Source organism: Orycteropus afer, unplaced genomic scaffold (assembly GCF_000298275.1).
Source record: "Orycteropus afer afer isolate SDZICR_OR568_19922 unplaced genomic scaffold, OryAfe1.0 scaffold00365, whole genome shotgun sequence".
NCBI classification, from domain to species: domain Eukaryota; kingdom Metazoa; phylum Chordata; class Mammalia; order Tubulidentata; family Orycteropodidae; genus Orycteropus; species Orycteropus afer.
This window is the reverse complement of record NW_006921952.1, coordinates 338,125-348,375: the sequence shown is the minus strand read 5'-3', so window position 1 is coordinate 348,375 and position 10,251 is coordinate 338,125. Positions and strand designations below refer to the sequence as shown.

Below are 10,251 nucleotides of genomic sequence, written 5' to 3'. Positions count from 1 at the left end.
GGACTTTTTTTGTTGGTAATTCTTTTTTATGACCTGTTCAGTTTCTTTTGTAATAGGTCTATTCAAGTTTTCTACCTCTATATGTGTTAGTTTAGGTAAGTAGTGTGTTTCTAGAAATCTGTCCATTTCTTCTGGGTTTTTCAAATTTGTTGGTGTACAATTCTTCATAATATTCTGGTCATTATTCTTTTTATTTCTGTTGGTTCTGTTGTGATGTCACCCATTTCATTTCTTATTCATGTTGCTTGCATCTTCTCCTTTTTCTTTGTTAAGTTTACTAGTGGTTCGTCAATTTCATTAATCTTTTCAAAGAATCGACTTCTAGTCTTGTTGATTTTTTCTGTTCTCTTTCTATATTTTCTGTTTCATTTATTTCTACTTTATTCTTTATTTTCTTCTGATGACTGTGGGCCTTTATTTTTTGCTGTTTTTTTTCCTAATTGTTGGAGATGTTGGGTTAATGTGTTCTTTTTTGATGTACATCTATTGCTATAAATTGCCCTCTGATCACTGCTTTTCCTGTGTCCCAAAGATTTTGGTATGCTGTGTTTTCTTTCTCATTTGATTTAAGTAATTCTTTAGTTTCATTTTTTATTTCTTTTATTACCAGTCATTTTTGAGGAGGGTATAAATCAGTTTCCATGCATTTGCTCTTTTTCTCTTGGTTTTCCAAGTGTTGATTTCTGATTTTCTAGCATTGTTACCTGAGAAGATGCTTTGCAGTATTTCAGTGTTTTTAAGTTTGTTGAGGCTGCTTTGTGGCCTAACATATGGTCTATTCTGGAGAATGTTCCATGTGTGCTGGAAAAGAATGTATATTTTGCTGTTGTTGGGTGAAGTGTTCTGCAAATGTCTATAAAGTTAAGTTGGTTAACTGTAAAGTGTAGTTTTTCTGCATCTTTGTTGCATTTCGTTCCATTTGTTCTTTTATCGAAAGTAGTGTAAAGTCTCTTACTATTACTATGGAGTCATCTGGTTTTCTTTTTAATTCTGTTAAAGTCTGATTGATGTATTTTGGGGCTCTTTCATTGGATGCATAGATATTTATTATGGTTATGTCCTGTTCAATTGGTACTTTAGTCACAATATAATGTCCTTCCTTGTCTCTTATGGTCATTTTTGTCTTAATGTCTATTTTATCAGAAATTAATACTACCACTCCTGCCCTGTTTCAGTTGCCATTTGCTTGATATATCTTTTTCTAACCTTTGATTTTTAGTCTATATATGTTTTTGTGTTTAAGGTGAGTCTATTGTAGACACCGTATCGATGGGTCATGTTTTCTTATCTGGTCCGCAACTCTCCATCTATTGAGTGATGCATTTAATCCATTTACCTTCAGTATAATTGTCAATAAATATGAATTTATTAATGTCATTTTGTTACGTATTTTTTTTGTGTTGTTGCTGATTTCTTTGTTTCATAAGATTTTCTGTGCTGAGCTCATTTTGTTTATGAATCATGTTATCATCTCCGTCATTGCTGTTATTTTAATATTTGCTGACTATTTGTGCTCGTCCTCTTTTTTATTTTGATGTGAAAGTTAATTATTTTTCTTTGAGGTTACTCTGTGATTTATTATTTTCTTCCCAAGTTTAAAACAGTCTATCTTGGCAGTTGTCTTGACTTCCTCAGCATTAGAAATTTATAACTACACTATTTCCTCTTTTTGGTTTGTAGTTGTCCTCATTTCCCAATTGATGTTTCTGGTCTGTTTACAGTCTTGTAAGCTTATTTTATTTTGGATACTTCTATAACTGGGTTAGGAGCTCTGGTAGCGTAGTGCCTAAGGCACTTGACTGCTAACCAGAAGGCTGACAGTTCAAACCCACCAGCCACTCCTCGGAAGGAAGGTTGGGCAATCTACTTCCATAGTGATGGTTCCTCGGCAACCCAAGGAGGGGTCGCTATGAGTCGGGTCCGACTCGATGGCACATAACAACAACAACAACAACAACTGGGTTGGTTTCTGGGTTTATGTCATCATGTGTGTTTATCATCGGTTGTTGTTGGCTGTTGTTGGTTCTCTGTCTGAATGACTGCCTGTAGCATCTTGTGTAAGGTTGGTCTGATTTTAACAAAATTCCTTAATTTTTGCTTATCTGGAAATGTCCTAATTTCATTGTCATATTTGAGGGAGAGTTTTGCTGGGTATATAATTCTTGATTGGAAATTTTTTCTTTCAGGGTTTTATGTATATCATCCCATTTCCTTCTCACCTGCATGGTTTCTGCCAGAAATCAGAGCTTGGTCTTATTGGTTACCTTTTGTAGGTCACTTTTCTTTTTTCTCATACTGCTTTCAGTCTTTCTTTGTCTTTGCTTTTGGTGAGTTTGGTGATAATACGGCTTGGTGATTTTCTTTTGGGGTCTATCCTGTTTGGGATTTGTTGAACTTGAATGGATGTACTCTCGTCTTTCATCATATTAGGGAAATTCTCTTCCAGCAAATCTTAGACAATTTACTCTGTGGTTTTATATGTCTCTTCCTGTTCTGGAATTCCGATTATGTGTAAGTTATTCCTCTTGATGGTATCCCACATGAATCTGAATTCCTTATCAGGGAGTTCCAATGCTGCTTCTTCCTCAGGGATGTTTTCTAGGTTTGTATCCTGGTCTCTTGTTTCTACTACTTTATTTTGCTTCTTTGTGTAATCTATGATGGTCTGTTGTCTCGAGACATTGTGGTGGTGTTGTATTCATGTTTAATTTGTGGTTGTATGTAGGTGTGTTTGCCCAAGATTTTTTTCCCCCCTTTATTTTGTTTTGAAGGATCTGGGGGAGCAGGGTATTGTGCTTCTCTATTCGCTAGTTGGTAGCACTTAGACACTCAACCACTTGCCTCCTGGTGGGTGTGATAGAGAAAGAGAGTATATGCTCATTAGGAGCAGTTGAGGGTGAGTTGCAGTGGTATTGGCCGCTATCCGTTTGTCAGTTGGTGCAAAAGCAAGGAGTGGCCCTCACTCAGTGGGTGGGGCTGCAGAAGGTGCAGGTATGGTTGGTTTGTGTGAGAACAGTTCCTGTCTCCCACTCAGACAAACACACACACACACCCCCCAAAAACATAAATGCTAGCGAACAAAAAACTCAAACCATGTAAACAAATAGGAACAATTTAAAAAAAAAAGAAGAAGAAGAAGAGGAGGAAAGAAATGCAATACATGAGAAGAAAATTTTCAAAATATAGTAAAAAAAAAAAAAAAAGAATAAAAGAAAAGCCACAATGTCTGGGTGGGAGGAAGGAGAGAAAATAATAGCAAGAGTAAAAGAATAGTAGAGAAAAAATGGAAAATTGCAGAAAGGAAAATAAGGGATGGGAAGAACCAAAAGAAAGAAAAAGGAATGGAATTTGGCAAAGAGGAGACAGAGAGAGGAAAAAAAAAAAAAAGAAAGAAAGAACCAGGGATGAGAAAGGAAGAAAGGAGGAAGATAAAAAAGGTAATTTATTTATTTATTTTTAGTTAGGATTTGGGTGAAGATTTACAGAGTAAATTCACTTTTCATACAGCAGTTCACATATACTTTGTCTCATGTCATTGACCAAAATTTACAATGCAGCAGCTCCCCTCCCACTTCCTCCCCATAGTTACCTCCTCCCAGTGTCCATCCCTTCATACTCTTCTGCACCCTGAGCTATCTCCCTGTGCATAAGCAGCCCTTCCTTCTCCCATGATTGTTCTCTCCAGGGCGTGTGTCTACTTGAGGTAAATGTTTAACTCACATGCCTGTACTTTGTTTGGCTGGAAACCACAGTTGTGAGTTCAATTCCAGACCTGAAGGGCAGCTAGGGGCCATAGTCTCAGTGGTTACACCAGGCTCTATTGGACCAGCAAACCTGGTCCCCACCTTCTAAAAAAGGTAATTTAAAACAAACAAACAAAAACAAAACTGTGGGGGCGGAGGCACGACACCTCAGCTTTGTCAGATTCACAGGCCAGGATGGAATTTCTGCTGGTCAAGAAGGTAGGTGGAGACGGGATGGCCATACCTCTGTTCACCAAGAGGGTGTGAGTATAAGAGTAACTAGAGGAATATTGCACCTTTCTAGTTGGCAATCACCAGCATGGTTGGCTGTGTTGTCCTTGGCAAGCTGAGCTTATTCTTAGGTTGCTGTCCAAGTAATACCACTTGCATACGTTCAAAATGGCTGTGCCTTCAGAACAGCCACTGGCAGTCTACAGGTCTGTTTTTCTCCTCCTTTGCTGTTTTCCTTTCTGGTTGTTAGGCACCAATGCAGTTTTTGCCCATGCAGTCCAATTCTTCAGTTGTGAGTAAGACATATTCAAAATGGCTGTGCCCTCAGGATAGCTGGCGATCCACAGCTCCATTTGTTTCCTCGCTCACTGTTTTCATTCAGGTTCTTCTACTAGTTGTTATTTAATCCACTTCTTTATCCTTCCCTTCAAATCTCAGTGTTCCAGGATCATCTTCTTTATCAGTTTCAATTGGTTTCTCATTGCTTTGTTGTAGAGGGTCTGTGTAACTTGTCTGCCTGTTCTGCCATCTTGCCGGAACTCTGAGTTTGTTTTTTTCTTTACTATGTTGTCAGAAATATAGCATAGCAGGGTAGAAAGGGCTGGCTGCCACAAGAGGCTAGAGCTGCCCTCTATTGCCCAATACTAGAATGTTTCTGGCATGACACTGATATGGAGTGTAGCTGAGTTCTGATTCTCAGCCTTATTAACTCCAAAAAAAAAAAACCCCAAACTCATTGCCATTGAGTCGATTCTGACTCAAAACAACCCTCTTTGGGTTTCTGCAGGGGTAAATCTTTACTGAGGTAGATTGCCCAGTCTTCCTTCTGCAGAGTGGCTGGTGGATTTGAACCGCCAACCTTCTGGTCAGCAGTCAAGTGCCTTAGGCATTATGCCATTGAATTAGTTTTTGCAAGTAGATACATTTGTGGTTTTTGAATTTTTATTTATCTTTTATTGCCTCAACTTTGATGTTCTTCTTCCTGATCAGTGTTTAGAAATTGCTGCAAATCATTGAATAATAAATGTGTTTTCAGTTTTTGACCAAGAAATTATTTCACCAGGAAATCACTTCATTAAAAGAAACGTTAAAAACACAAAACAGTGTTGACCTTTTAGGAGCCATAGTAACTCATTTGGAGCTGAAAGCAGAATTCTCTCAACATCATCACACATGGAACGATATAAATGTATTCACTATGATTGAGTAGAGTACATGTGTGTCAGATTAGCAGACAAATTATGGTATAGTCATGTATTGGTAGTCCCTGACTTATGACAGGGTTCCATTCCTACAGCTGTCATAAGTCAGTTCTGATCTTCGTCAAATGCCCATTTTTTTTTCTTTGTCTTGTTCTCTTAGCCTGCTGTACAGCAATGTTTTGAACAGTAAAATCATAGCATTGAACATGTGTGTGAACACCTGTGAACGGTGACGTCACCGCATTACGTGCTGCAGTACTGCAGTATTGTTACTAGAAGACATAGGGAAAAGCAGCCACCGATGAACGCGAGTGTGTTTGTCGTAACTCGGATGCCTAAAATTGGAGACTACGTACACTGTAGATGTTAAAAAGCATAAGGATATGGAACAGTCACCAGGATACCCCGATTGTTAAGTAGGAAAAGTGAGAGTTAGAACAGCATGTACATCAAACCCAAAACCAAACCTGGTGCTGCTGAGTCAATTCTGAATCATAGTGACCTTGTAGGACAGAGTGGAACTGTCTCATAGGGTTCCCAAGGCTATAAACATTATGGAAACAGACTGCCATATCTTCTCCCACGGAGCGACTGGCAGTTTTGAATCACTGAGCTCTTAGTTGGCAGCCTAGGGCTTCAGCCACTGTACCACCAGGGCTCCTAGTGTGTACGGAGGACCTTTTAATGCATGGGAGATCTCTGGAAGGGTATGTGGGAAGTGGTAGCGTTGGTCACTCCTGGGAGGGGGCTAGAAAGTCAGGGAACAGGATTGGAAAGAGTGTAATTTTTCGTTCTATACCTTTATTAGGGAGGCTATGGTGGTGGTGTACCTAAGGCATTTGACTGCTAACTAGAAGGCTGGCAGTTCGAACCCACCAGCCATTCCTTGGAAGGCAGGTTGGACAATCTACTTCTGTAGTGATACTGCCTCGGAAACCCAAGGAGCAGTAAATCTTTACCCCAAGGAGGGGTCACTGTGAGTTGGATCCAACTTGACGGCAGTGAGTTTTTTGTATATTTTTTTGTTTTATATCGACGGAGCATGTTGATGGAGCACAGCAAAAATGCCTCCTGAGGGAAGAGTAGAAGACAAACGCTTTTCTTATTTAAACAAATTACTGCTGCAAATAGTAGCTGTTGATATTTTTTTTCCCACTTCCAAGCTTGATATTACAGAGAGTGCTGTTTCATATTTAGGATAAAATGTATGTGACCCCAAATGTGAACATGACCTACTATATAATTTTGAAATTATAGGCCACCTACTTTGCACTTGCCATCATGTTCTTGATCATGAACAAATTCATTTATTAAAATTGCAAAGCATTTCATAACTTTAGGAAGTACACCAAGGTTTGCAGAAAAACATCTAAGAATAAAAAGCCATAGTCTTTTTTTCAGAAGATAAGAAAAGATAAGGAAGCAAAATGATTGGGAAACATGGAGAAATGTGTACAGACAAATGGAACCCATTCAAAGGAGAGCATTGAAAAGGGCGAGGGAACTTGCAACATACAGAAAGGTTCTTTAACTTTCAGGGAAGGCTCTGGAGGAGGTAGCTTCCAAAGATTTGAAAGATTTCATGTTTAAGAGTAAAATGTGCATTGAATAAAATTTGACTCAGTGGGCAATTGTGAAATCGAAAGATCTTCACTCAGAAGGTGGAACTTAAGGACGAGGGGGAAACAGTTTGGAGAGTGGTGCATTCTGCAGCTGCTCCTGGAGGTTGGCCAGCCCTTTAGGCTGTGGTGGGCGGAGCCGCAGGGGTTGGCCAGCCCTTTAGGCTGTGGTGGGAGGAGCCGCAGGGGTTGGCCCGCCCTGGAGGCTGTGGGGGGCGGAGCCCAGCAGTGGCTAGGCATTTCAGGTAGAGGACACTTAAACCCAAACCCACTGCTGTCGGGTCATTGCTGCCTGGTGGCGACCCTCTGTGTGTCAGAGGGAAACTGTGTTCCTTAGGGTTTCAGTGGCTGACTTTTTAGGAGTAGATCACCAGGCCTTTCTTCTGAGGCCCTTCTGAGTGGACTCAAACCTCCAGCCTTCTGCCTGGCAGTCCAGCATGTTAGCAGTTTGCACCACTCAGGCCCTTAAGCCTCGAGATTCTCTGGACTGAATTTTGGTGTTGCGATTTTTGTCTTGTCCTAAGTACGTAATGCGTTTTACTTACAACCTTTTCTGTTAAACTTCCTTCTCTAGGTGAGCACCAGCAGCCACATTTTCCCGGCCTCACCCGAGGGTTAGTGGCTGTTCTTTTATACTGGGATGGAAAGCGGTGCATTGCAAATTCCCTGAAAGCCTTGATACAGTCTAGACGGGGGAAGACGTGGACCCTGGAGCTCAGGTGTGTTTGCTTACGATTGCAGATGTTACCTAGAAATTATTTGAAGAATTACCAATTTTAGAAATAGCAAGATTTTCCCTTACTACTACACAATAAGAGGATGAAGACTCTCTAATTCTGCCAAGAGTGACGTGACAATTTAAACCTGTTTTGTACTGTTTACAAATAAAGAGCAATTCAGTTGTTAGTGCACAGAAGTTTATCGACACTCTCTGATCTGGAAATGATGGCAGGAGCCAGGTTATAATTCATCCTGGTTGCTTTTGGTGATGCAATGGAACTGTCAAAGGGCCTTCTCTGTGCATTACAGATACTGTTACTCATTACGGCTTTGTTTATTTGATTTCTTTTCATTACAGTCCAGAGCTGGTTTCCATGACAACACATTTTACAGATGAGCTGATGGAGCAAGGATTGACTTACAAAGTTCTTACCCTGGTGTCACAGATTGATGTGAACAATGAGTTTGAGAAACTGCAGCGAGAGAGAGGCCTGGGCAGTGAAAAGCATCGCAAAGAGGCAAGGGGACAGCTACATTAGTCCATGGGTTGCCTCTGTCAAATCTCAGAGGGAGAAAAGTCATGAGAATGAGAATATCCTTCTCACAGAGGCATGGGAAAAGTAATACCTATTAAAGTGGGTTGGCAATGGTGTCCACAAAATTGACTTGCATTTATTTTAGCTTTATGGCCCCTTGCCATTCCAGTTCTTCTGGAATAAAATCTTCATGAAATTGGTCCCCACATAAAGGAGCTTTGCATTTAGGAATGAGGAATAAACACTAGGGTTCACTCTGATCTCATGGGTTAGATGTTAGGATAATGTGTGGATTCAGAGAGGTTTATTTACTCGGCCTTTTATAAAAGATGGTTTTGTGTTAAGGAATAAAACAGCATTACTGTTGTTTGTCTGTGCTGGTAACAGTACTGTGTCCTTCCCAGGTCTCTGACCTCATCAAGGAGTGCAGGCAGTCTCTGGCAGAAAGCCTGTTTGCCTGGGCTTGCCAGTCACCGTTGGGTAGAGATGACACTCTGCTTCTCATTGGGCATTTGGAAAGAGTCACCGTTGAGGCGAATGGCTCATTGGATGCAGTGAATCTGGCTCTTCTCATGGCCCTGCTGTACTGCTTCGATATCAGCTTCATACTCCAGAGCACCGAGGAACGTGACGGTACTGGACTCTCTACCACTTACACATTCATCTTAAAAATTAGGTTCACAATTGCGCTGGTGACATGTAAGAGGGGTGATATTACCTACTAACAAAAATCTGAATGTTTTATTCCTATCTGTACAGTTCATCCATATTTGAATATTGAGATGTAACATCACAATTTGAAAAAGTTTAGTCTTATTCGGTGTTTCTATTGTCCTTTGACTTTGGAAATGGGAATGTGTTAAAGGATGCGAAACACCCAGATTTACACATACTTAGTTAGCTTTGCTCCATTTTCTTTATTACTTATCCACACTTCCACACAATTCATGAAAACATTCTTAGGAAGGATAACCATAATTTCATAATGTACCATTTTTGATGTATATTTCCTATAAAGTAGATAAAATTTCACTGGTAACCTTGTGAACAGAATTCCACAGAAAAAGATGATTGCTGTTTAATGCCATAAATATTTATAATTATCCCAACAGTTATCCTCTGTCCACTTTGACTGTGTCATTCAGATCTCCCATTAGGTTCATGGGAGAGTAGACATTTTCAACTCTTCTCTGGTGACCGTCCTTAGCCATTAGGAAAGGCTTGTTTAAACCACAACTGTCCTTAACTGTGAGTAAGTTTCATGGCACAGTAATCAGAGAGCAAAAGCATTGGTCAGATTTCCTGTGTTGATGGAATTTAGGTGCAGGATTAAGTTAGAGATGGGCAAGACCATGGGACCCTGGACCTGAGCCTTAATGGAAGTTGTTAAGTTGGGATTTTTATAAAAGCCAAGTGGAATGATTGTAAAGTGTCCTAGGTGAAGAAAAACAGTGTTTTGCCTTCAGTTGGGATTGTATCAAGTTAGGGTGCTTATACTGATTACCTCATTTTGATTGTAAGTTCTTGTTCATCATTCTTTGTATCTTTGATTGATAAATAGAATAAGGAAATTACTAACGTGCGTGTAATAGCAGGCAGAAACTTAAAACACAGAGAATTAAAGAGTAGGTTCTTGATTAAAAGTTAGGGACCATTGAACTAGTTATTCCCAAGATGGTATCATAAGGAAGTATCAGAAAATAATGAAGTAAAATAAATGAATTCTTCAATAGTCTATGGTTTTTCCTGTTATTTAAGTATTTCTTCAGAATCCTGTGCTTGTTTGAAGCATTGTGTACAGTTCAGCTGTAAATGGAAAAGCCTTTCATTACTATTTGGCTGTTTTTCCTCTGTTACTCCAGGTGAGTAGAGACCAGGTGCGCCTTGGATGGCTGCTTGCAAGCTTTTAAGACCCTAGGTACTACACAATGGACTAGGAGGTAGAACAGAAGCACTAAGCATGTAATTAGGCCAGTTAACGAGATGGCCTGTGAAACCATGACCCTGCTGTTGTAGCCAGAATGGGTACTTGTCTATCCTTTGTGTCCTTTGTGCGAATCAGTTTGTTTTTTTTTTAATTGTAATTTGGGTGAAAGTTTACAGAGCAAATTCACTTTCCATACAGCAGTTCACATACACTTTGCCTTATGACATTGACTACAATTTACCACAATGCAACAGCTCCCCTCCCACTTCCTCC

General features: G+C 39.9%; 1 protein-coding gene across 1 annotated transcript in view; it reads left to right on the top strand.

The window, feature by feature from the left end:
• Nucleotides 1–10,251, top strand: part of NUP205 (nucleoporin 205) — a 107,073-nt gene that overhangs the window by 11,184 nt on the left and 85,638 nt on the right. The window contains exons 4-6 of the mRNA XM_007952916.1: nt 7,370–7,514; nt 7,874–8,033; nt 8,456–8,684. Of these exons, the coding sequence (XP_007951107.1) occupies nt 7,370–7,514; nt 7,874–8,033; nt 8,456–8,684 (534 nt within the window). The remainder of the gene's footprint in view (nt 1–7,369; nt 7,515–7,873; nt 8,034–8,455; nt 8,685–10,251) is intronic.